General features: G+C 45.5%; 1 protein-coding gene across 1 annotated transcript in view; it reads right to left on the minus strand.

Moving 5' to 3' along the window:
* Nucleotides 1-27,573, minus strand: part of rgs7b (regulator of G protein signaling 7b) — a 355,436-nt gene that overhangs the window by 296,635 nt on the left and 31,228 nt on the right. The window contains exon 3 of the mRNA XM_071394737.1: nt 4,255-4,351. Coding sequence (XP_071250838.1) covers nt 4,255-4,351 — 97 coding nt within the window. The remainder of the gene's footprint in view (nt 1-4,254; nt 4,352-27,573) is intronic.

The following is a 27,573-nucleotide window of genomic DNA, read 5'->3' on the forward strand; positions in this document are numbered from 1 at the left end:
CAATCCAATCTCCTGGCAGTCTATATTCACCTCCCCAATCCATTCTCCTAGCAGTCTATATTCACCGCTCCCCAATCCAATCTCCTGGCAGTCTATATTCACCTCTCCCCAATCCAATCTCCTAGCAGTCTATATTCACCGCTCCCCAATCCAATCTCCTAGCAGTCTATATTCACCGCTCCCCAATCCAATCTCCTAGCAGTCTATATTCACCTCCCCAATCCATTTCTAAAGGGAAAATAGAGTCTGAGAGTCGATCTGCAGAGACGACATTACAGAATAAACCAACAGATCAACAGTAGTGTTCTATATAGGGAATAGGGCCCTGGTCAACAGTAGTGTTCTATATAGGGAATAGGGCTCTGGTCAACAGTAGTGTTCTATATAGGGAATAGGGCTCTGGTCAACAGTAGTGTTCTATATAGGGAATAGGGCCCTGGTCAACAGTAGTGTTCTATATAGGGAATAGGGCCCTGGTCAACAGTAGTGTTCTATATAGGGAATAGGGCTCTGGTCAACAGAGGGAACAGGGTACCATTTGGGACATCACCATAGTAACAGAGAAGGCACTAGACTTTAATTACAGCCTTATCAACCCTCATGGAGCAGGACACACCAGGTGACAGACACTTCTATTCCAGTGTTCTGATTCTATTCCAATGTTCTAGTGTTCTAAATTCAACTCCAGTGTTCTGCAGACTATTCTAATGTTCTAGTGTTCTAAATTCTACTCCAGTGTTCTGATTCTATTCCAATGTTCTAGTGTTCTAAATTCAACTCCAGTGTTCTGCAGAATATTCTAATGTTCTAGTGTTCTAAATTCTACTCCAGTGTTCTGATTCTATTCCAATGTTCTAGTGTTCTAAATTCAACTCCAGTGTTCTGCAGACTATTCTAATGTTCTAGTGTTCTAAATTCTACTCCAGTGTTCTGATTCTATTCCAATGTTCTAGTGTTCTAAATTCAACTCCAGTGTTCTGCAGACTATTCTAATGTTCTAGTGTTCTAAATTCAACTCCAGTGTTCTGCAGACTATTCTAATGTTCTAGTGTTCTAAATTCAACTCCAGTGTTCTGCAGACTATTCTAATGTTCTAGTGTTCTAAATTCTACTCCAGTGTTCTGATTCTATTCCAATGTTCTAGTGTTCTAAATTCTACTCCAGTGTTCTGCAGACTTGCGTAACCATCTGGAGAGCAGGGCACTAGCTACCTGTGTTTTTGACAGAGTCCTCGACCCTCCTCCAGAAACACTCTCTGAAACCATCTGATCCTCTCTGATAACTTTAAACTACATCCAACTACATGACAGCCCCCACAGGAAGCATTTCAGGTAGTATCAGAGAGAGTAGTACTGCGTCAGACCTGTACCTTCTAAGGTCATGTATCCAGCAGCATGGTTCCATAATTCTGCTGGTACATAACACAACACTCAGTTAGGAAGCAGCATCAAGGGTTAGAGTTACACAGGAAGCAGCATCAAGGGTTAGAGTTACACAGGAAGCAGCATCAAGGGTTAGGGTCACACAGGAAGCAGCATCCAGGGTTAGAGTTACACAGGAAGCAGCATCAAGGGTTAGAGTTACACAGGAAGCAGCATCCAGGGTTAGGGTCACACAGGAAGCAGCATCAAGGGTTAGAGTTACACAGGAAGCAGCATCCAGGGTTAGGGTCACACAGGAAGCAGCATCCAGGGTTAGAGTTACACAGGAAGCAGCATCAAGGGTTAGGGTTACACAGGAAGCAGCATCCAGGGTTAGGGTTACACAGGAAGCAGCATCAAGGGTTAGGGTTACACAGGAAGCAGCATCAAGGGTTAGGGTTACACAGGAAGCAGCATCCAGGGTTAGGGTTACACAGGAAGCAGCATCCAGGGTTAGGGTTACACAGGAAGCAGCATCAAGGGTTAGAGTTACACAGGAAGCAGCATCAAGGGTTAGGGTTACACAGGAAGCAGCATCCAGGGATAGAGTTACACAGGAAGCAGCATCAAGGGTTAGGGTTACACAGAAAGCAGCATCAAGGGTTAGGGTCACACAGGAAGCAGCATCAAGGGTTAGGGTTACACAGGAAGTAGCATCCAGGGTTAGGGTTACACAGGAAGCAGCATCCAGGGTTAGAGTTACACAGGAAGCAGCATCAAGGGTACGGGTTACACAGGAAGCAGCATCCAGGGTTAGGGTTACACAGGAAGCAGCATCCAGGGATAGAGTTACACAGGAAGCAGCATCAAGGGTACGGGTTACACAGGAAGCAGCATCCAGGGTTAGGGTTACACAGGAAGCAGCATCCAGGGTTAGAGTTACACAGGAAGCAGCATCAAGGGTTAGGGTTACACAGGAAGCAGCATCAAGGGTTAGAGTTACACAGGAAGCAGCATCCAGGGTTAGGGTTACACAGGAAGCAGCATCAAGGGTTAGGGTTACACAGGAAGCAGCATCAAGGGTTGTGGTTACACAGGAAGCAGCATCCAGGGTTAGGGACATGAAGACCTATTGAGTCATCCAGGGGTAAAACACTACATAACAGACACTGAAGACCTATTGAGTCATCCAGGGGTAAAACACTACATAACAGATACTGAAGACCTATTGAGTCCTCCAGGGGTAAAACAGAGTTTCAGAGTGTTAACCATTTCAACGTGTGGACCACGGTCTCACATCTTCTGGTCTGGTATGTAAATTCTTAGTCAGTCCTTTTAAGCACTCTGGTCGAAAAGGGCAGTTCCATCACGCTGACAAGCTCTCTGACCTCATTCGGGGCATGGCTACTTATTAATGAGCAAAGGATATGATTATAAGCGATCTCTTATGACTCCTTAAATCACATTCCTATCTTAACAAAAATACTTTCATAATTTGTAATATAATTTTGCACAACATATTGGATGGAAACTTAACAGCTAGAGAGGGTGGCATTCCTAAGTTACATTATTTGGTTGATGCAGTTTTTAATAATGTCACAAAATGAGAAACAATATGACATTATTATTCTTGATGTCCCCACTGACCATGTCCCACATTCCCCATGTTAGAAATACTGTTCCATAGTTCACTTTTTGGAGATTAGAGTTTTTGGGTGGCAAAAGTCTCTCTCTAGACAAAGACCTTCCGACTCCAATACTGAAGGGTAGAGAGAGAAAGTTTCCCCCTCTAGAGATTTACGGCAGGGTGTAAAGGGTGACCATCCAGCAACTCCCCCTCTCTGTGGGAGAGAGAGCACCTGGTTACTATCACTCCCTCTCTCCACCCCATCAGTCTGATCTGCCCATTCTGTCCAGACAGTCATGACACCTGTAGAAGTCTTTCTCTCTCTATATATATCTATATATACAGTGGGGAGAACAAGTATTTGATACACTGCCGATTTTGCAGGTTTTCCTACTTACAAAGCATGTAGAGGTCTGTATTTTTATCATAGGTACACTTCAACTATGAGAGACGGAATCTAAAACAAAAATCCAGAAAATCACATTGTATGATTTTTAAGTAATTAATTAGCATTTGTACAGATGAACGTGGTACGCGTTTAGAAATTGCTCCAAAGGATGAACCAGACTTGTGGAGGTCTACAATAATTTTTCTGAGGTCTTGGCTGATTTCTTTTGATTTTCCTATGATGTCAAGCAAAGAGGCACTGAGTTTGAAGGTAGGCCTTAAAATCCATCCACAGGTACACCTTCAATTGACCTAAATGATGTCAATTAGTCTATCAGAAGCTTCTAAAGCCATGACATAATTTTCTGGAATTTTCCAAGCTGTTTAAAGGCACAGTCAATTTAGTGTATGTAAACTTCTGACCCACTGGAATCGTGAAATTTATGTGAAATGATCTGTCTTTAAACAATTGTTGGAAAAATTACTTGTGTCATGCACAAAGTAGATGTCCTAACCGACTTGCCAAAACTATAGTTTGTTAACAAGAAATGTGTGGAGTGGTTGAAAAACGAGTGTTAATGACTCCAACCTAAGTCTATGTAAACTTCCGACTTCAACTGAACATAGGGCAGCAGCCTCTAAGGTGCAGGGTTGAGTAACCGGGTGGTAGGCAGCCAGTGATGACTCTTTAACAGTCTGATGGCCTTGAGATAAAAGCTGTTTTTCAGTCTCTCGGTCCCAGCTTGATGATCTTCCGACTTCAACTTCATTATTATACATCTTTCTTTCGCTCTCACTCTCTCTCTCTCTCTCACTCTCGCTCTCACACACACAAACACACACATATTTTTACTGTATCTATAACATGTTTTGTCTTACCTGAAAAAACACTTGGGATCTTAGATAAAAAACTCTTGACTGTGCGGACAGGAATTCCATTTTTCTCATCTTGCATATGAGCGATGACATCTTCCATCTGGAAAAGAAAGGAGACGGTTGAAAGAATATCTCAAACATCCGCAGCATCAATAGTCAGGGGAGAGAAGAAGAAGAAGAGCCAAAGGGGAAAGTTTAGCCACCATTGTTCCTAAGAAACACTAAATTAATGATGTGACCAAATATATAAATATATATTTCATGAAGACTGTTAAGGAAGAAACCACATGGTTTTTGGACCTAACTTGATAAGCAAGTAAGGTCCAAAAAACTGATTGAATTCATTTATTGTGTTAGAGGTTTCACGTTTGTCTTTAAACCAAAGTACAGTCGTGGCCAAAAGTTTTGAGAATGACACAAATATTAATTTTCACAAAGTCTGCTGCTTCAGTGTCTTTAGATATTTTTGTCAGATGTTACTATGGAATACTGAAGTATAATTACAAGCATTTCATAGGTGTCAAAGGCTTTTATTGACAATTACATGAAGTTGATGCAAAGAGTCAATATTTGCAGTGTGGACCCTTCTTTTTCAAGACCTCTGCAATCCGCCCTGGCATGCTGTCAATTAACTTCTGGGCCACATCCTGACTGATGCCAGTCCATTCTTGCATAATCAATGCTTGGAGTTTGTCAGAATTTGTGGGTTGATGTTTGTCCACCCGCCTCTTGAGGATTGACCACAAATTCTCAATGGGATTAACGTCTGGGGAGGTTCCTGGCCATGGACCCAAAATATCGATGTTTTGTTCCCCGAGCCATTTAGTTGTCACTTTTGCCTTATGGCAAGGTGCTCCATCATGCTGGAAAAGGCATTGTTCGTCACCAAACTGTTCCTGGATGGTTGGGAGAAGTTGCTCTCGGAGGATGTGTTGGTACCATTCTTTATTCATGGCTGTGTTCTTAGGCAAAATTGTGAGTGAGCCCACTCCCTTGGTTGAGAAGCAACCCCACACATGAATGGTCTCAGGATGCTTTACTGTTGGCATGACACAGGACTGATGGTAGCGCTCACCTTGTCTTCTCGGGACAAGCTTTTTTCCGGATGCCCCAAACAATCGGAAAGGGGATTCATCAGAGAAAATGACTTTACCCCAGTCCTCAGCAGTCCAATCCCTGTACCTTTTGCAGAATATCCGTCTGTCCCTGATGTTTTTCCTGGAGAGAAGTGGCTTCTTTGCTGCCCTTCTTGACACAAGGCCATCCTCCAAAAGTCTTTGCCTCACTGTGCATGCAGATGCACTCACACCTGCCTGCTGCCATCACTGAGCAAGCTCTGTACTGGTGGTGCCCCGATCCCGCAGCTGAATCAACTTTAGGAGACGGTCCTGGCGCTTGCTGGACTTTCTTGGGCGCCCTGAAGCCTTCTTCACAACAATTGAACAGCTCTCCTTGAAGTTCTTGATGATCCGATAAATGGTTGATTTAGGTGCAATCTTACTGGCAGCAATATCCTTGCCTGTGAAGCCCTTTTTGTGCAAAGTAATGATGACGGCACGTGTTTCCTTGCAGGTAACCATGGTTGACAGAGGAAGAACAATGATTCCAAGCACCACCCTCCTTTTGAAGCTTCCAGTCTGTTATTCGAACTCAATCAGAATGACAGAGTGATCTCCAGCCTTGTCCTCGTCAACTCTCACACCTGTGTTAACGAGAGAATCGCTGACATGATGTCAGCTGGTCCTTTTGTGGCAGGGCTGAAATGCAGTGGAATTGTTTTGGGGGGATTCAGTTCATTTGCATGGTAAAGAGGGACTTTGCAATTAATTGTAATTCATCTGATCACTCTTCATAACATTCTGGAGTATATGCAAATTGCCATCATACAAACTGAGGCAGCAGACTTTGTGAAAATTAATAATTGTGTCATTCTCAAAACTTTTGGCCACGACTGTAGATCATTTTAACACTGTTATAGACCTCAGTTGGGGTCTCTATTAGCTTCAATATGAGGTCATAAATCTAGCATGAAAGTGCATCCTTGTAGCTGTGTAGGCTAATATAGTCTAAATGTTTGCCTTGGGTTAAGTTGAGCCAATGTCAAGTTGAGTACATTTTTATGTTTTCTTCCCCGTACCCAGAGACCACCCCATACCCAGAGACCACCCCATACCCAGAGACCACCCCATACCCAGAGACCACCCCATACCCAGAGACCACCCCATACCCAGAGACCACCCCATACCCAGAGACCACCCCGTACCCAGAGACCACCCCATACCCAGAGACCACCCCATACCCAGAGACCACCCCATACCCAGAGACCACCCCATACCCAGAGACCACCCCATACCCAGGGACCACCCCATACCCAGAGACCACCCCATACCCAGAGACCACCCCATACCCAGAGACCACCCCATACCCAGAGACCACCCCATACCCAGAGACCACCCCATACCCAGGGACCACCCCATACCCAGGGACCACCCCATACCCAGAGACCACCCCATACCCAGGGACCACCCCATACCCAGAGACCACCCCATACCCAGAGACCACCCCATACCCAGAGACCACCCCGTACCCAGAGACCACCCCATACCCAGAGACCACCCCATACCCAGAGACCACCCCATACCCAGAGACCACCCCGTACCCAGAGACCACCCCATACCCAGAGACCACCCCATACCCAGAGACCACCCCGTACCCAGAGACCACCCCGTACCCAGAGACCACCCCGTACCCAGAGACCACCCCGTACCCAGAGACCACCCCGTACCCAGAGACCACCCCGTACCCAGAGACCACCCCGTACCCAGGGACCAACCCATACCCAGGGACCACCCCATACCCAGAGACCACCCCATACCCAGGGACCACCCCATACCCAGGGACCACCCCATACCCAGGGACCAACCCATACCCAGAGACCACCCCATACCCAGAGACCACCCCATACCCAGAGACCACCCCATACCCAGGGACCACCCCATACCCAGAGACCACCCCATACCCAGGGACCACCCCATACCCAGGGACCACCCCATACCCAGAGACCACCCCATACCCAGGGACCACCCCATACCCAGAGACCACCCCATACCCAGAGACCACCCCATACCCAGAGACCACCCCATACCCAGAGACCACCCCATACCCAGAGACCACCCCATACCCAGAGACCACCCCATACCCAGAGACCACCCCATACCCAGAGACCACCCCATACCCAGAGACCACCCCATACCCAGAGACCACCCCGTACCCAGGGACCACCCCGTACCCAGGGACCACCCCGTACCCAGAGACCACCCCGTACCCAGAGACCACCCCGTACCCAGAGACCACCCCATACCCAGAGACCACCCCGTACCCAGAGACCACCCCGTACCCAGAGACCACCCCGTACCCAGAGACCACCCCATACCCAGAGACCACCCCATACCCAGAGACCACCCCATACCCAGAGACCACCCCGTACCCAGAGACCACCCCGTACCCAGAGACCACCCCATACCCAGAGACCACCCCGTACCCAGAGACCACCCCGTACCCAGAGACCACCCCATACCCAGGGACCACCCCGTACCCAGGGACCACCCCGTACCCAGAGACTACCCCGTACCCAGAGACCACCCCATACCCAGAGACCACCCCATACCCAGGGACCACCCCATACCCAGGGACCACCCCGTACCCAGAGACCACCACATACCCAGAGACCACCACATACCCAGAGGAAGCTACAGTATATGGCTCATAACTTTTTACTTCAGGTTTTCACAACTACCCATCAACCAGAAGTGTTTTAGAATCCCTGGCAGAAGACAGTAAACAGGGGGTTTGAGAAAGATAACAGAGAGAGAGAGAGAGGGAGAGATGATCAGTGACAGGAAATGCAGGATAATCCCAAAACAGGGATGACATTTGGATCAGGAGGATCCCTCCCCCTGGCTCTCTCCTGGAGGGGCTTGGCAGCCATCTCCTCATTCTCTCTTCTCCTCTCCTCCTCACCTCTCCTCTCCTCCTCACCTCTCCTCTCCATCAATTCCCTTCCTAATTTCCCTCCCTCTTCTTCTTTTCCCTCTCTCCCCTCTAACTCTCCTCTCCCTCCCTGATCGCCCTCTCCCTCTTAATCTCCCTCCTCTCACTCCTCTCTCCTCTCTCTCCCTCCTGCTCACTTCTCACTTCTCACTCTCTCTCCTCTTCCTCCGTCCTCTCTTCCCCTCCTCTCGTTCACTCTTATCTCTCTCCATCTTCTCTCTCCCTCCGGCTCACTCCTCTCTCTCTCCTCTCTATCCCTCCTCTCGTTCACTCCTCTCTTTCTCCCTCCTCTCACTCTTCTCTCCTCTCTCTCCCTCCTGCTCACTCCTCACTCTCTCTCCTCTTCCTTCGTCCTCTCTTCCCCTCCTCTCGTTCACTCCTATCTCTCTCCATCTTCTCTCTCCCTCCGGCTCACTCCGGTTCACTCCTCTCTCGCCTCCCTTCCCACCCCAAAAGCCAACTTAGAGCCAACATGTTTTGCGCAGCAGTAATCTTCTCTGATTGACTGAGAGAGTCAAGGAGCTATCATCGTTAACTACAGGATCAGAGTCCCTAAATCGGGACAGTTGCTTCTCAATATGCGATATGTGACTAGAATGGTGTTGTAAACAACGGCCAACTTTCCGGGACATTGACATGTCTTATATCGTCAGAAAGATTAAATGATTGTTAATCTAACGGCAGTGTCCAAGTTATTACAGTGAAACAATACCATTCTATTGTTTGAGGATACTGTACAACAACAAAACACTTTTGTCCAAGGCAACTGGTTTGTTACAGCTGCCATCAAGGCAATGGGTGGCTACCTTGAAGAATCTCAAATCTCAAATCTATTTTGATTTGTTTAACACTTTTTTGGTTACTACATGATTCCATATGTGTTATTTCATAGTTTTGATGTCAACACTATTATTCTACAATGTAGAAAATAGTACAAATAAAGAATAACCTTGGAATGAGTAGGTGTCCAAACTTTTGATTGGTACTGTATATATATACAGTTGAAGTCGGAAGTTTACATACACCTAAACCAAATACATTTATACTCAGTTTTTCACAATTCCTGACATTTAATCCTAGTACAAATTCCCTGTTTTAGGTCAGTTAGGATCACCACTTTATTTTAAGAATGTGAAATGTCAGAATAATAGTAGAGAGAATGATTTATTTCAGCCTTTATTTCTTTCATCACATTCCCAGTGGGTCAGAAGATAACATGCACTCAATTAGTATTTGGTAGCGTTGCCTTTAAATTGTTTAACTTGGGTCAAACATGTCGGGTAGTTGGGTGATTTTTGGCCCATTCCTCCTGACAGAGCTGGTGTAACTGAGTCAGGTTTGTAGGCCTCCTTGCTCGCACACGCTTTTTCAGTTCTGCCCACACATTTTCTATAGGATTGAGGTCAGGGCTTTGTGATGGCCACTCCAATACCTAGACCTTGTTGTCCTTAAACCATTTTGTAACAGCTTTGGAAGTATGCTTGGGGTCATTGTCCATTTTGAAGACCCATTTGCGACCAAGCTTTAACTTCCTGACTGATGTCTTGAGATGTTGCTTAATATATCCACATAATTTTCCTGCCTCATGATGCCATCTATTTTGTGAAGTGCACCAGTCCCTCCTTCAGCAAAGCACCCCCACAACATGATGCTGCCACCCCCGTGCTTCACGGTTGGGATGGTGTTCTTCGGCTTGCAAGCCTCCCCCTTTTTCCTCCAAACATAACGATGGTCATTACGGCCAAACAGTTCTATTTTTGTTTCATCAGACCAGAGGACATTTCTCCAAAATGTACGATCTTTGTCCCCATGTGCAATTGCAAACTGTAGTCTGGCTTTATTATGGTGGTTTTGGAGCAGTGGCTTCTTCCTTGCTGAGCAGCCTTCAGGTTGTGTCGATATAGGACTCATTTTACTGTGGATATAGATACTTTTGTACCTGTTTCCTAGAGCATCTTTACAAGGTCCTTTGCTGTTGTTCTGGGATTGATTCGCACTTTTCGCACCTAAGTACATTAATCTCTAGGAGACAGAACGCATCTCCTTCCTGAGCGGTATGACGGCTGCGTGGTCCCATGGTGTTTATACTTGCGTACTATTGTTGTACAGATGAACGTGGTACCTTCAGGCGTTTGGAAATTGCTCCCAAGGATGAACCAGACTTGTGGAGGTCTACAATCTTTTTTTCTGAGGTCTTGGCTGATTTCTTTTGATTTTCCCATGATGTCAAGCAAAGAGGCACAGATTTTGAAGGTAGGCCTTGAAATACATCCACAGGTACACCTCCAATTGACTCAAATGATGTCAATTAGCTTATCAGAAGCTTCTAAAGCCATGACATCATTTTCTGGAATTTTCCAAACTGTTTAAAGGCGCAGTCATCTTAGTGTATGTAAACTTCTGACCCACTGGAATTGTGATACAGTGAATTATAAGTGAAATAATCTGTCTGTAAACAATTGTTTGTGTCATGCACAAAGTAGATGTCCTAACCGACTTGCCAAAACTATAGTTTGTTTACAAGAAATGTGTGGATTAGTTGAAAAACTAGTTTTAATGTCACCAACCTAAAGTGCTGCTCCAGTTTCAACTGTTCTGCCTGCGGCTATGGAACCCTGACCTGTTCACCGGACGTGCTACCTGTCCCAGACCTGCTGTTTTCAACTCTCTAGAGACCGCAGGAGCGGTAGAGATACTCTGAATGATCGGCTATGAAAAGCCAACTGACATTTACTCCTGAGGTGCTGACTTGCTGCACTCTCTACAACCACTGTGATTATTATTATTTGACCCTGCTGGTCATCTATGAACATTTGAACATCTTGGCCATGTTCTGTTATAATCTCCACCCGGCACAGCCAGAAGAGGACTGGCCACCCCTCATAGCCTGGTTCCTCTCTAGGTTTCTTCCTAGGTTTTGGCCTTTCTTGGGAATTTTTCCTAGGCACCGTGCTTCTACACCTGCATTGCTTGCTGTTTGGGGTTTTAGGCTGGGTTTCTGTACAGCACTTTGAGATATCAGCTGATGTAAGAAGGGCTAAATAAATACATTTGATTTGATTTGTATGTAAACTTCCGACTTTAACTGTATATATTTACAAAAATATATGGGGGATTGGAAATGATGCAGACAATTACATTGATGGAAGATCTGCAATATTAATATTACACCCTAAAAACATTATTACAAACATAACCCTGATTCATTATTATCAGCCATGATGCTCTCATTTAAAATAACCCCTATTCATTATCATCAGCCATGATGCTCTCATTGAAAATAACCATTATTCATTATCATCAGCCATGATGCTCTCATTGAAAATAACCATTATTCATTATCAGACCGTTTGAAGAGAGACTGATTCAGAAGATGCTAAATGTTTCAGTGCAACGACTTTCAGAGCATCAGAGGTCGCCACCCGTTGTTGTATTCACAGCTTCCCTCCAGGAATATAATTCATTCAGCAGCTAAACAGTGTTGGAGAGAGAACAGAGGAGAGCAGAGAGAGGAGAGGACAGGAGAGGAGAGAGAGGAAAGAGGAGAGAGGACAGGAGAGGAGAGAGAGGACAAGAGAGGAGAGAGGACAAGAGAGGAGAGAGGACAAGAGAGGAGAGAGAGGAGAGAGAGGAGAGAGGAGAGAGAGGAGAGGACAGGAGAGGAGAGAGAGGAAAGAGGAGAGGACAGGAGAGGAGAGAGAGGAAAGAGGGGAGAGGACAAGAGAGGAGAGAGGAGAAAGACGAGAGGAGAGGAGAGGACAAGAGAGGAGAGGAGAGGAGAGGACAAGAGAGGAGAGGAGAGGACAAGAGAGGAGAGAGAGGAAAGAGGAGCGAGAGAGGAGAGGACAAGAGAGGAGAGGAAACTGAGGAGAGAGCAGAGGACAAGAGAGTAGAGGAAAGCGAGGAGAGAGAGGAGAGGACAAGACAGGAGAGGAAAGCGAGAAGAGAGGAGACAGGAGAGGAAAGTGAGGAGAGAGGGGACAAGACAGGAGAGGAGAGGACAAGAGAGGAGAGGAAAGTGAGGAGAGAGAGGAAAGAGGAGAGAGAGAGGACAAGAGACAGCGAGGAGAGAGAAGAGAGGGATGACCTTCCTCCGTCTGACGTTAATCTGGATAATCATTAAGAAATAAGATCTAATAACAGCATCACTACATCACCTCTTACTGTTGATAAGGAAGTGATTCCCTGGAGCGAAAAGAAGATAAAATAACACAATGACACGGCAGGCAGCAGGGCTGTGGTTTAACTTATCATTGAGCCATCCTCTGCCAGACAGGGTTGAGGGAGTTAGGAGATGGCAGACAGCAGAGCTGTGGTTTAACTTGTCATTGAGCCATCCTCTGCCAGACAGGGTTGAGGGAGTAGGAGATGGCAGACAGCAGGGCTGTGGTTTAATCTGTCATTGAGCCATCCTCTGCCAGACAGGGTTGAGGGAGTTAGGAGATGGCAGACAAGGGTCAGGGAGTTAGGAGATGGCAGACAGCAGGGCTGTGGTTTAATCTGTCATTGAGCCATCCTCTGCCAGACAGGGTTGAGGGAGTTAGGAGATGGCAGAAAGGGGTCAGGGAGTTAGGAGATGGCAGACAGCAGGGCTGTGGTTTAATCTGTCATTGAGCCATCCTCTGCCAGACAGGGTTGAGGGAATAAGGAGATGCCAGACAGCAGGGCTGTGGTTTAATCTGTCATTGAGCCATCCTCTGCCAGACAGGGGTGAGGGAGTTAGGAGATGGCAGACAGGGTTGAGGGAGTTAGGAGATGGCAGACAGCAGGGCTGTGGTTTAACTTATCATTGAGCCATCCTCTGCCAGACATGGTTGAGGGAGTTAGGAGATGCCAGACAGCAGGGCTGTGGTTTAATCTGTCATTGAGCCATCCTCTGCCAGACAGGGGTGAGGGAGTTAGGAGATGGCAGACAGGGTTGAGGGAGTTAGGAGATGGCAGACAGCAGGGCTGTGGTTTAACTTGTCATTGAGCCATCCTCTGCCAGACAGGGTTGAGGGAGTTAGGAGATGGCAGACAGCAGGGCTGTGGTTTAATCTGTCATTGAGCCATCCTCTGCCAGACAGGGATGAGGGAGTTAGGAGATGACAGACAGCAGGGCTGTGGTTTAATCTGTCATTGAGCCATCCTCTGCCAGACAGGGTTGAGGGAGTTAGGAGATGCCAGACAGCAGGGCTGTGGTTTAATCTGTCATTGAGCCATCCTCTGCCAGACAGGGTTGAGGGAGTTAGGAGATGGCAGGCAGCAGGGCTGTGGTTTAATCTGTCATTGAGCCAACCTCTGCCAGACAGGGTTGAGGGAGTTAGGAGATGGCAGGCAGCAGGGCTGTGGTTTAATCTGTCATTGAGCCAACCTCTGCCAGACAGGGTTGAGGGAGTTAGGAGATGACAGACAGCAGGGCTGTGGTTTAACTTGTCATTGAGCCATCCTCTGCCAGACAGGGTTGAGGGAGTTAGGAGATGGCAGACAGGGTTGAGGGAGTTAGGAGATGGCAGACAGCCGGCCTGTGGTTTAACTTGTCATTGAGCCATCCTCTGCCAGACAGGGTTGAGGGAGTTAGGAGATGGCAGACAGCCGGCCTGTGGTTTAACTTGTCATTGAGCCATCCTCTGCCAGACAGGGTTGAGGGAGTTAGGAGATGGCAGACAGCCGGCCTGTGGTTTAACTTGTCATTGAGCCATCCTCTGCCAGACAGGGTTGAGGGAGTTAGGAGATGGCAGACAGCAGGCCTGTGGTTTAACTTGTCATTGAGCCATCCTCTGCCAGACAGGGTTGAGGGAGTTAGGAGATGGCAGACAGCCGGCCTGTGGTTTAATCTGTCATTGAGCCATCCTCTGCCAGACAGGGTTGAGGGAGTTAGGAGATGGCAGACAGCAGGGCTGTGGTTTAATCTGTCATTGAGCCATCCTCTGCCAGACAGGGTTGAGGGAGTTAGGAGATGGCAGACAGCAGGGCTGTGGTTTAACTTGTCATTGAGCCATCCTCTGCCAGACAGGATTGAGGGAGTTAGGAGATGACAGACAGCAGGGCTGTGGTTTAATCTGTCATTGAGCCAACCTCTGCCAGACAGGGTTGAGGGAGTTAGGAGATGGCAGACAGCAGGGCTGTGGTTTAATCTGTCATTGAGCCATCCTCTGCCAGACAGGGGTGAGGGAGTTAGGAGATGACAGACAGCAGGGCTGTGGTTTAACTTGTCATTGAGCCATCCTCTGCCAGACAGGGTTGAGGGAGTTAGGAGATGGCAGACATATATTAATATAAATTAAATATGGCGATTAAAAGGTGTCCACAAGGTGCATGATATTCAAACAGTATCAGACATCAAAGGACATTCGCCCAAAGAATTTGAATAATGATTTGCTTCCCGAGAGATGAACTGGACGTTTCCATCCAACCCGTCGTCCTGAAGGTGTTCATCAAGCTGACTCCTCAGATATTAAACTGACTCCTCAGATATTAAACTGACTCCTCAGATATTAAACTGACTCCTCAGATATTAAACTGACTCCTCAGATATTAAACTGACTCCTCAGATATTAAACTGACTCCTCAGATATTAAACTGACTCCTCAGATATTAAACTGACTCCTCAGATATTAAACTGACTCCTCAGATATTAAACTGACTCCTCAGATATTAAACTGACTCCTCAGATATTAAACTGACTCCTCAGATATTAAACTGACTCCTCAGATATTAAACTGACTCCTCAGATATTAAACTGACTCCTCAGATATTAAACTGACTCCTCAGATATTAAACTGACTCCTCAGATATTAAACTGACTCCTCAGATATTAAACTGACTCCTCAGACTGCTCTGACATCAAACTGACTCCTCAGATATTAAACTGACTCCTCAGATATTAAACTGACTCCTCAGATATTAAACTGACTCCTCTGATATTAAACTGACTCCTCAGATATTAAACTGACTCCTCAGATATTAAACTGACTCCTCAGATATTAAACTGACTCCTCAGACTGCTCTGACATCAAACTGACTCCTCAGATATTAAACTGACTCCTCAGATATTAAACTGACTCCTCAGATATTAAACTGACTCCTCTGATATTAAACTGACTCCTCAGATATTAAACTGACTCCTCAGATATTAAACTGACTCCTCAGATATTAAACTGACTCCTCAGATATTAAACTGACTCCTCAGACATCAAACTGACTCCTCAGACTGCTCTGACATTAAACTGACTCCTCAGATATTAAACTGACTCCTCAGATATTAAACTGACTCCTCAGATATTAAACTGACTCCTCAGATATTAAACTGACTCCTCAGACTCCTCAGATATTAAACTGACTCCTCAGATATTAAACTGACTCCTCAGATATTAAACTGACTCCTCAGATATTAAACTGACTCCTCAGATATTAAACTGACTCCTCAGATATTAAACTGACTCCTCAGATATTAAACTGACTCCTCAGATATTAAACTGACTCCTCAGATATTAAACTGACTCCTCAGATATTAAACTGACTCCTCAGATATTAAACTGACTCCTCAGATATTAAACTGACTCCTCAGATATTAAACTGACTCCTCAGATATTAAACTGACTCCTCAGATATTAAACTGACTCCTCAGATATTAAACTGACTCCTCAGATATTAAACTGACATCAAACTGACTCCTCAGATATTAAACTGACTCCTCAGATATTAAACTGACTCCTCAGATATTAAACTGACTCCTCAGATATTAAACTGACTCCTCAGATATTAAACTGACTCCTCAGATATTAAACTGACTCCTCAGACTGCTCTGACATTAAACTGACTCCTCAGATATTAAACTGACTCCTCAGATATTAAACTGACTCCTCAGATATTAAACTGACTCCTCAGATATTAAACTGACTCCTCAGATATTAAACTGACTCCTCAGATATTAAACTGACTCCTCAGACTGCTCTGACATCAAGCTGACTCCTCAGATATTAAACTGACTCCTCAGATATTAAACTGACTCCTCAGACTGCTCTGACATCAAGCTGACTCCTCAGATATTAAACTGACTCCTCAGATATTAAACTGACTCCTCAGATATTAAACTGACTCCTCAGATATTAAACTGACTCCTCAGATATTAAACTGACTCCTCAGATATTAAACTGACTCCTCAGATATTAAACTGACTCCTCAGATATTAAACTGACTCCTCAGATATTAAACTGACTCCTCAGATATTAAACTGACTCCTCAGATATTAAACTGACTCCTCAGATATTAAACTGACTCCTCAGATATTAAACTGACTCCTCAGATATTAAACTGACTCCTCAGATATTAAACTGACTCCTCAGATATTAAACTGACTCCTCAGACTGCTCTGACATTAAACTGACTCCTCAGATATTAAACTGACTCCTCAGATATTAAACTGACTCCTCAGATATTAAACTGACTCCTCAGATATTAAACTGACTCCTCAGATATTAAACTGACTCCTCAGATATTAAACTGACTCCTCAGATATTAAACTGACTCCTCAGATATTAAACTGACTCCTCAGATATTAAACTGACTCCTCAGATATTAAACTGACTCCTCAGATATTAAACTGACTCCTCAGATATTAAACTGACTCCTCAGATATTAAACTGACTCCTCAGATATTAAACTGACTCCTCAGATATTAAACTGACTCCTCAGATATTAAACTGACTCCTCAGATATTAAACTGACTCCTCAGATATTAAACTGACTCCTCAGATATTAAACTGACTCCTCAGATATTAAACTGACTCCTCAGATATTAAACTGACTCCTCAGATATTAAACTGACTCCTCAGATATTAAACTGACTCCTCAGATATTAAACTGACTCCTCAGATATTAAACTGACTCCTCAGACTGCTCTGACATCAAACTGACTCCTCAGATATTAAACTGACTCCTCAGATATTAAACTGACTCCTCAGACTGCTCTGACATCAAACTGACTCCTCAGATATTAAACTGACTCCTCAGATATTAAACTGACTCCTCAGATATTAAACTGACTCCTCAGACTGCTCTGACATCAAACTGACTCCTCAAACTGATATTAAACTGACTCCTCAGACTGCTCTGACATTAAACTGACTCCTCAGATATTAAACTGACTCCTCAGACTGCTCTGACATCAAACTGACTCCTCAGATATTAAACTGACTCCTCAGACTGCTCTGACATTAAACTGACTCCTCAGATATTAAACTGACTCCTCAGACTGCTCTGACATTAAACTGACTCCTCAGATATTAAACTGACTCCTCAGATATTAAACTGACTCCTCAGACATCAAACTGACTCCTCAGACTGCTCTGACATCAAACTGACTCCTCAGATATTAAACTGACTCCTCAGACATCAAACTGACTCCTCAGACTGCTCTGACATTAAACTGACTCCTCAGATATTAAACTGACATCAAACTGACTCCTCAGACTGCTCTGACATTAAACTGACTCCTCAGGAATCAAACTGACTCCTCAGACATCAAACTGACTCCTCAGATATTAAACTGACTCCTCAGACATCAAACTGACATCAAACTGACTCCTCAGGAATCAAACTGACTCCCCAGACATTAAAGGACATCAAACTGACTCCTCAGACATCAAACTGACTCCCCAGACATTAAAGGACATCAAACTGACTCCTCAGACATCAAACTGACTCCCCAGACATTAAAGAACATCAAACTGACTCCTCAGACATCAAACTGACTCCTCAGATATTAAACTGACTCCCCAAACTGACTCCTCAGACATTAAACTGACTCCTCAGACATCAAACTGACTCCTCAGACATTAAAGGACATCAAACTGACTCCTCAGACATCAAACTGACTCCCCAGACATTAAAGGACATCAAACTGACTCTTCAGACATTAAAGGACATACACCAAAGAATTTGAATGGTTATTTGCTTCTCAAAAGCATACACTTTCCCAGACGTGTTTTACTTGGTCCAGTGCACTCTGAAACACCAGGCATGAGACAATCCCAGACAGACACTATGAATACCTACAGGAAGTGTCTTCTAAAAATACAGAGAACATAACGTTCATGAGTAAAGTGTAAATGGGATGATGCGCCTGGAATCACCTCAGAGGACTAGAGGGACTGACTCCCAAATGGTGCACTATTACCATAGGGCTCTAGGCAAAAGTAGAGAGAGAGAGAGAAAGAGAGGGAGAGGGAGGGAGAGAGAGAGAAAAACCTGGACTAAACCAAAGAATTAAAGACATTGTCATCCTACAAGAAACCTGGTATAGAGGAGATGGACCCACTGGTTGTCCTCTAGGTTACAGAGAGCTGGTAGTCCCATCCACCAAACTACCAGGTGGGTGGTATAGAGGAGACGGACCCACTGGTTGTCCTCTAGGTTACAGAGAGCTGGTAGTCCCATCCACCACACTACCAGGTGGGTGGTATAGAGGAGATGGACCCACTGGTTGCCCTCTAGGTTACAGAGAGCTGGTAGTCCCATCCACCACACTACCAGGTGGGTGGTATAGAGGAGATGGACCCACTGGTTGCCCTCTAGGTTACAGAGAGCTGGTAGTCCCATCCACCACACTACCAGGTGGGTGGTATAGAGGAGATAGACCCACTGGTTGTCCTCTAGGTTACAGAGAGCTGGTAGTCCCATCCACCACACTACCAGGTGGGTAGTATAGAGGAGACAGACCCACTGGTTGTCCTCTAGGTTACAGAGAGCTGGTAGTCCCATCCACCACACTACCAGGTGGGTGGTATAGAGGAGACGGACCCACTGGTTGCCCTCTAGGTTACAGAGAGCTGGTAGTCCCATCCACCACACTACCAGGTGGGTGGTATAGAGGAGACGGACCCACTGGTTGCCCTCTAGGTTACAGAGAGCTGGTAGTCCCATCCACCACACTACCAGGTGGGTGGTACAGAGGAGATGGACCCACTGGTTGCCCTCTAGGTTACAGAGAGCTGGTAGTCCCATCCACCACACTACCAGGTGGGTGGTATAGAGGAGATGGACCCACTGGTTGCCCTCTAGGTTACAGAGAGCTGGTAGTCCCATCCACCACACTACCAGGTGGGTGGTATAGAGGAGACGGACCCACTGGTTGCCCTCTAGGTTACAGAGAGCTGGTAGTCCCATCCACCACACTACCAGGTGGGTGGTATAGAGGAGACGGACCCACTGGTTGCCCTCTAGGTTACAGAGAGCTGGTAGTCCCATCCACCACACTACCAGGTGGGTGGTATAGAGGAGACGGACCCACTGGTTGTCCTCTAGGTTACAGAGAGCTGGTAGTCCCATCCACCACACTACCAGGTGGGTGGTATAGAGGAGACGGACCCACTGGTTGCCCTCTAGGTTACAGAGAGCTGGTAGTCCCATCCACCACACTACCAGGTGGGTGGTATAGAGGAGACGGACCCACTGGTTGTCCTCTAGGTTACAGAGAGCTGGTAGTCCCATCCACCACACTACCAGGTGGGTGGTATAGAGGAGACGGACCCACTGGTTGTCCTCTAGGTTACAGAGAGCTGGTAGTCCCATCCACCACACTACCAGGTGGGTGGTATAGAGGAGACGGACCCACTGGTTGCCCTCTAGGTTACTTAGAGCTGGTAGTCCCATCCACCACACTACCAGGTGGGTGGTATAGAGGAGATGGACCCACTGGTTGTCCTCTAGGTGACAGAGAGCTGGTAGTCCCATCCACCACACTACCAGGTGGGTGGTATAGAGGAGATGGACCCACTGGTTGTCCTCTAGGTTACAGAGAGCTGGTAGTCCCATCCACCACACTACCAGGTGTAAAACAGGGAAGGGACTCAGGTCTGCTCTATACCAAATTAGCATACCACCTAACTCACTCTATTAAATTAATCAAAACAGGAACATTTTACATTTGGCTGGAAATTATAAAGGGAATTATCTCAAGAGAGAAAAATGTCCTCCTGTGTGCTACCTATAGCCCCCCCCCCCAATAGAATCCCCATACTTTAATGAAGACAGCTTCTCCATCCTGGAGGGGGAAATCAATCATTTCCAGGCCCAGGGACATGTACTAGTCTGTGGTGACCTACATGCCAGAACTGGACCAGAACCGGACACCCTCAGCACACAGTGGGACAAACACCTATCTGGAGGTGACAGCATTTCCCCCCTCATATGTTCCCCTAGGCATGTATGACACTATGACAACATAGCCCCCCTAGACACAACTATGACAACATAACCAACAAAAAACGGGTCACAAAAACTCCTACAGCTCTGTCGCACACTGGGTATGTACATAGTTAATGGTAGGCTTCGAGGGGACTCCTATGGTAGGTACACCTATAGTTAATCTCTTGGCAGTAGAACTGTAGACTACTTTATAACCGACCTCAACCCAGAGTCTCTCAGTGTTCAGTCAGCCCACTGACACTCCTATCTGATCACAGCAAAATCACAGTCTACTTGAACAGAGCAATACTCAGTCATGAGGCATCAAAGCCAAATTAACTGAATAATATTAAGAAATGCTATAGGTGGAAGGAATGTAGTGTGGAAATCTACCAAAAAACAACTAGGCAACAACAAATTCAATCCCTTGAAGACAATTTCCTGGACAAAACATTTCACTGTAATAGTGTAAAGGTGTAAACTTGACAGTTGAAAACCTAAACAGTGTATTTGACCTCTCAGCTTCCCTATCAAATCTTTAAATTTCAAGCAGAAAATCTAATAAAATTAACAACATTGACAAATGGTTTGATGAAGAAATTGAGAAACCTATCCACCCAAAAATACAGAGACCCAGAAAACCTGAGCCTACCCTTTCACTATGGTGAATCACTAAAACAATACAGAAATACACTACGGAAAAAGAAGGAAATCAGCTCAATGTAATTGAAGAATCCATAGAATCCACTTCAAAATTGGAAAACTCTAACCAAACAACAACAGGAAGTTATCTATCCAAAATGGAGATGGATAAACCACTTCTCCAATCGTTTTGGCTCTATAACAAAGAGCAAACAGCAAAAACATATACTTGATCAAATACAAATCTTAGAATCAACTATTAAAGTCTACCAGAACCCGCTGGATTCTCCAATTACCTTGAATGAACTACAGGACAAAATCAAAACCCTCCAACCCAAAAGGCCTGTGGTGATGATGGTATCCTCAATTAAATGATAAAATATACAGACCACAAATTCCAATTAAACTCTTTAACATCATCCTTAGCTCTGGCATCTTCCCCAATGTTTGGAACCAAGGACTGATCACCCCAATCCACAAAAGTGGAGAGAAATTTGACCCCAATAACTACCGTGGGATATGCGTCAACAGCCACCTTGGGAAAATCCTCTGCATTATCATTAACAGCAGACTCGTACATTTCCTTAGTGAAAACAATGTACTGAGCAAATGTCAAATTGGCTTTTTCCAAATTACCGTACGACAGACCACATATTCACCCTGCACACACTAATTGACAAACAAACCAAAACAAAGGTAAAGTATTCTCATGCTTTGTTGATTTGTTTTAAAAGCCTTTGAATCAATTTGGCATCAGGGTCTGCTATACAAATTGATGGAAAGTGGTGTTGGGGGAAAAACATACAACATTATAAAATCCATGTACAAAAAACAACAAATGAGGTTAAAATTGGCAAAAAAACACATTTCTTTTCACAGGGCCGTGCGGTGAGACAGGAATACAGCTTAAGCCCCACCCTCTTCAAGATATATCAATATTTTATATTAATGAATTGGCGCGGGCACTAGAACAGTCTGCAGCACCCGGCCTCACCCTACTAGAATCTGAAGTCAAATGTCTACTGTTTGCTGATGATCTGGTGCTTCTGTCCCCAACAAAGGAGGGCCTACAGCAGCACCTAGATCTTCTGCACAGATTCTGCCAGACCTGGGCCCTGACAGTAAATCTCAGTAAGATAAAAAATAATGGTGTTCACAAAAAAGGTCCAGTCGCCAGGACCACAAATACAAATTCCATCTAGACACCGTTGCCCTAGAGCACACAAAAAACTATACATACCTCGGCCTAAACATCAGCACCACAGGTAACTTCCACAAAGCTGTGAACGATCTGATAGACAAGCAAGAAGGGCCTTCTATGCCATCAAAAGGAGCAAAAAAATTGGCATTCCAATTAGGATCTGGCTAAAAATACTTGAATCAGTTATAGAACCCATTGCCCTTTATGGTTGTGCGTTCTGGGGTCCGCTCACCAACCAAGAATTCACAAATTGAGACTCTGCATGCAGAATTCTGCTAAAATATTCTCAGTGTCCAATGTAAAATACCAAATAATGCATGCAGAGCAGAATTAGATTAATATTAGATTAATTATGGAAATCCAGAAAAGAGCCGTTAAATTCTATAACCAGTGTGGTGGCATATTTCTACTTTACCAAATGAGGAGAGTTACAAACTTCACACACCAGTCAGAGTTCTACTTCAACTACATCTTTAATAATAAGAGCTTTGCCTTTTTGACTTTCAATGATGCGCTAATCTCTAATGAACCATTGAAAAGTACCAACAGAAACGTACAAAGATCTTTTATAGCTAAGATACACCCCTCTCAACTTACATGACGAACCACAGATCTTAGGAACAGTTCACAAAGTTGAAGATTTGTATGAAAGATATCTATAAAACATCGCAGACAGTTACTGCTGTGTCAACAGTTCTCATTGTAAAGACCAGTGTCTGGCCCTCTCACTCCTAAAGGGAACCATCTCTCCCTGGTACGGCATAGAACAGAACCATTAGCTCATGTTCTCTGGAATGGTCTTTAGGTTTTATCACCCAAAGACATCGTCAATCTCCTCTGTCCATGTTATCTCATAGAGGCCCATCCTCAGTGGAACACACACACAATAGTTAACAGAATATTATATTCTGTCGAATAAAACAACCAGTATAATGCAATACAAGCATTGTAACATAATCTTGCAATTTTCCACGACACCACCTAAGAGGAAGCAATTCCCAAACCTCCATAACAAAGCCATCACCTACAGAGAGATGAACCTGGAGAAGAGTCCCCTAGGCAAACTGGTCCTGGGGCTCTGTCTCAAACACAAACACACCCCACAGAGCCCCAGGACAGCAACACAATTAGACCCAACCAAATCATGAGAAAACAAAAAGATAATTACTTGACACATTGGAAAGAATTAACAAAAAACAGAGCAAACTAGAATGCTATTTGGCCCTAAACAGAGAATACACAGTGGCAGAATACCTGACCACTGTGACTGACCCAAACTTAAGGAAAGCTTTGACTATGTACAGACTCAGTGAGCATAGCCTTGCTATTGAGAAAGGCCGCCGTAGGCAGACATGGCTCTCAAGAAAAGACAGGCTATGTGCACACTGCCCACAAAATGAGGTGGAAACTGAGCTGCTCTTCCAAACCTCCTGCCAAATAAATCTATGACCATATTAGAGACATGGTTGCTCCTCATTACACACCACAGACCAGCAAATATTATTTACATCAACAACATAGGAATTACTACAAAACTTATTATATGACCTCTTGTACACTATATTAGGCCCAGCCTGTCCTCTTATACACGATATTAGGCCCAGCCTTTGGAACTATGGCTGCTATATTGTGATCACTACATCTGATGGATCTGGATACTGCTTTAAAGCACATTTCTGCAGCATTAGTAAAGATGTGATCAATACATGTTGAGGATTTCATTCTGCTGTTTGTAACTACCCTGGTAGGTTGACTGATAACCTGAACCAGGTTGCAGGCCCTGGTTACAGGTTGACTGATAACCTGAACCAGGTTGCAGGCCCTGGTTGCAGGTTGACTGATAACCTGAACCAGGTTGCAGGCACTGGTTACAGGTTGACTGATAACCTGAACCAGGTTGCAGGCCCTGGTTACAGGTTGACTGATAACCTGAACCAGGTTGCAGCCCTGGTTACAGGTTGACTGATAACCTGAACCAGGTTGCAGACACTGGTTACAGGTTGACTGATCACCTGAACCAGGTTGCAGGCCCTGGTTACAGGTTGACTGATAACCCGAACCAGGTTGCAGTCCCTGGTTACAGGTTGACTGATAACCCAAACCAGGTTGCAGGCACTGGTTACAGGTTGACTGATAACCTGAACCAGGTTGCAGGCCCTGGTTACAGGTTGACTGATAACCTGAACCAGGTTGCAGGCCCTGGTTACAGGTTGACTGATAACCTGAACCAGGTTGCAGGCCCTGGTTACAGGTTGACTGATAACCTGAACCAGGTTGCAGGCACTGGTTACAGGTTGACTGATAACCTGAACCAGGTTGAAGACACTGGTTACAGGTTGACTGATAACCCGAACCAGGTTGCAGTCACTGGTTACAGGTTGACTGATAACCTGAACCAGGTTGCAGGCCCTGGTTACAGGTTGACTGATAACCTGAACCAGGTTGCAGGCCCTGGTTACAGGTTGACTGATAACCTGAACCAGGTTGCAGGCACTGGTTACAGGTTGACTGATAACCTGAACCAGGTTGAAGACACTGGTTACAGGTTGACTGATAACCCGAACCAGGTTGCAGGCCCTGGTTACAGGTTGACTGATAACCTGAACCAGGTTGCAGGCCCTGGTTACAGGTTGACTGATAACCTGAACCAGGTTGCAGGCACTGGTTACAGGTTGACTGATAACCTGAACCAGGTTGCAGGCACTGGTTACAGGTTGACTGATAACCTGAACCAGGTTGCAGGCCCTGGTTACAGGTTGACTGATAACCTGAACCAGGTTGCAGGCCCTGGTTACAGGTTGACTGATAACCTGAACCAGGTTGCAGGCCCTGGTTACAGGTTGACTGATAACCTGAGCCAGGTTGCAGTCACTGGTTACAGGTTGACTGATAACCTGAACCAGGTTGCAGGCCCTGGTGGCAGGTTGACTGATTACCTGAACCAGGTTGCAGGCACTGGTTACAGGTTGACTGATAACCCAAACCAGGTTGCAGGCACTGGTTACAGGTTGACTGATAACCTGAACCAGGTTGCAGGCCCTGGTTACAGGTTGACTGATAACCCGAACCAGGTTGCAGGCACTGGTTACAGGTTGACTGATAACCCGAACCAGGTTGCAGGCCCTGGTTACAGGTTGACTGATAACCTGAACCAGGTTGCAGGCCCTGGTTACAGGTTGACTGATAACCTGAACCAGGTTGCAGGCACTGGTTACAGGTTGACTGATAACCTGAAACAGGTTGCAGGCACTGGTTACAGGTTGACTGATAACCTGAACCAGGTTGCAGGCCCTGGTTACAGGTTGACTGATAACCTGAACCAGGTTGCAGGCCCTGGTAGGTTGACTGATAACCTGAACCAGGTTGCAGGCCCTGGTAGGTTGACTGATATCCTGAACCAGGTTGCAGGCCCTGGTCAGGTTGACTGATGACCCAAACCAGGTTGCAGGCACTGGTTACAGGTTGACTGATAACCTGAACCAGGTTGCAGGCCCTGGTTACAGGTTGACTGATAACCTGAACCAGGTTGCAGGCCCTGGTTACAGGTTGACTGATAACCTGAACCAGGTTGCAGGCACTGGTTACAGGTCGACTGATAACCTGAAACAGGTTGCAGGCACTGGTTACAGGTTGACTGATAACCTGAACCAGGTTGCAGGCCCTGGTTACAGGTTGACTGATAACCTGAACCAGGTTGCAGGCACTGGTTACAGGTTGACTGATCACCTGAACCAGGTTGCAGGCCCTGGTTACAGGTTGACTGATAACCCGAACCAGGTTGCAGGCCCTGGTTACAGGTTGACTGATGACCCAAACCAGGTTGCAGGCACTGGTTACAGGTTGACTGATAACCTGAACCAGGTTGCAAGCCCTGGTTACAGGTTGACTGATAACCTGAACCAGGTTGCAGGCACTGGTTACAGGTTGACTGATACCCTGAACCAGGTTGCAGGCACTGGTTACAGGTCGACTGATAACCTGAAACAGGTTGCAGGCACTGGTTACAGGTTGACTGATAACCTGAACCAGGTTGCAGGCCCTGGTTACAGGTTGACTGATAACCTGAACCAGGTTGCAGGCACTGGTTACAGGTTGACTGATAACCTGAACCAGGTTGCAGGCCCTGTTAGGTTGACTGATAACCTGAACCAGGTTGCAGACACTGGTTACAGGTTGACTGATAACCTGAACCAGGTTGCAGACACTGGTTACAGGTTGACTGATAACCTGAACCAGGTTGCAGGCCCTGGTTACAGGTTGACTGATAACCTGAACCAGGTTGCAGGCCCTGGTTACAGGTTGACTGATAACCTGAACCAGGTTGCAGGCCCTGTTAGGTTGACTGATAACCTGAACCAGGTTGCAGACACTGGTTACAGGTTGACTGATAACCTGAACCAGGTTGCAGACACTGGTTACAGGTTGACTGATAACCTGAACCAGGTTGCAGGCCCTGGTTACAGGTTGACTGATAACCTGAACCAGGTTGCAGGCCCTGGTTACAGGTTGACTGATCACCTGAACCAGGTTGCAGGCCCTGGTTACAGGTTGAAGGTTTATGGAGTGGGCAGCTTGTTGGTGCAGCTAAATGTGTGAAAATGTAGGACCCACATCTTGGTAGTGTAGAGACAGTTTGTGAATGTCCTGCAATTCTACACATTTCTCCATGGATCTAATGATGTGTTCTTTTGATCAAACTTAATTTTAAAAATCAATTCCGCTAAATTCATTATTCTCAATTCTCCTCGACTGTCTAGCTTTTATTTTTGGTGATTGTCCACCAAAAATATATTATAATATAATAATATAATATAAAATATATGATATATACGTTATATCTGCTTTTAGTCATTTAAGTTTACACTGAAAGTGTTCTGCCATCACAAAAATGTATTTTTAAAAAATTGGGGGCTTAAGCGACCTGAAAAAAAGGCTTTGGCGGCCTACCCAAGGATTACAATGTCAGAAGAATCCCTGCACACACACACTTCCCTCTGAAAAACCCATCCAAATCCATCCTCCTCCTTTCAGGTTCACACAAAACCAGATTCAAACCCAAAACAGCGACGCAGTCTTTTATAATAACTATTGAAAGCAAAAGAGCACCTGCAGGCATGAAGCATCTATCAAAACAATGGTTCCATCAACATAGACAAAGCTTATAGGACCAGGTCAGTATTAGGGTAAAGTCCTGTTGGGAGAACCAGGTCAGTATTAGGGTAAAGTCCTGTTGGAGAACCAGGTCAGTATTAGGGTAAAGT

Source organism: Salvelinus alpinus, chromosome 3 (assembly GCF_045679555.1).
Source record: "Salvelinus alpinus chromosome 3, SLU_Salpinus.1, whole genome shotgun sequence".
Classification (NCBI taxonomy): Eukaryota; Metazoa; Chordata; class Actinopteri; order Salmoniformes; family Salmonidae; genus Salvelinus; species Salvelinus alpinus.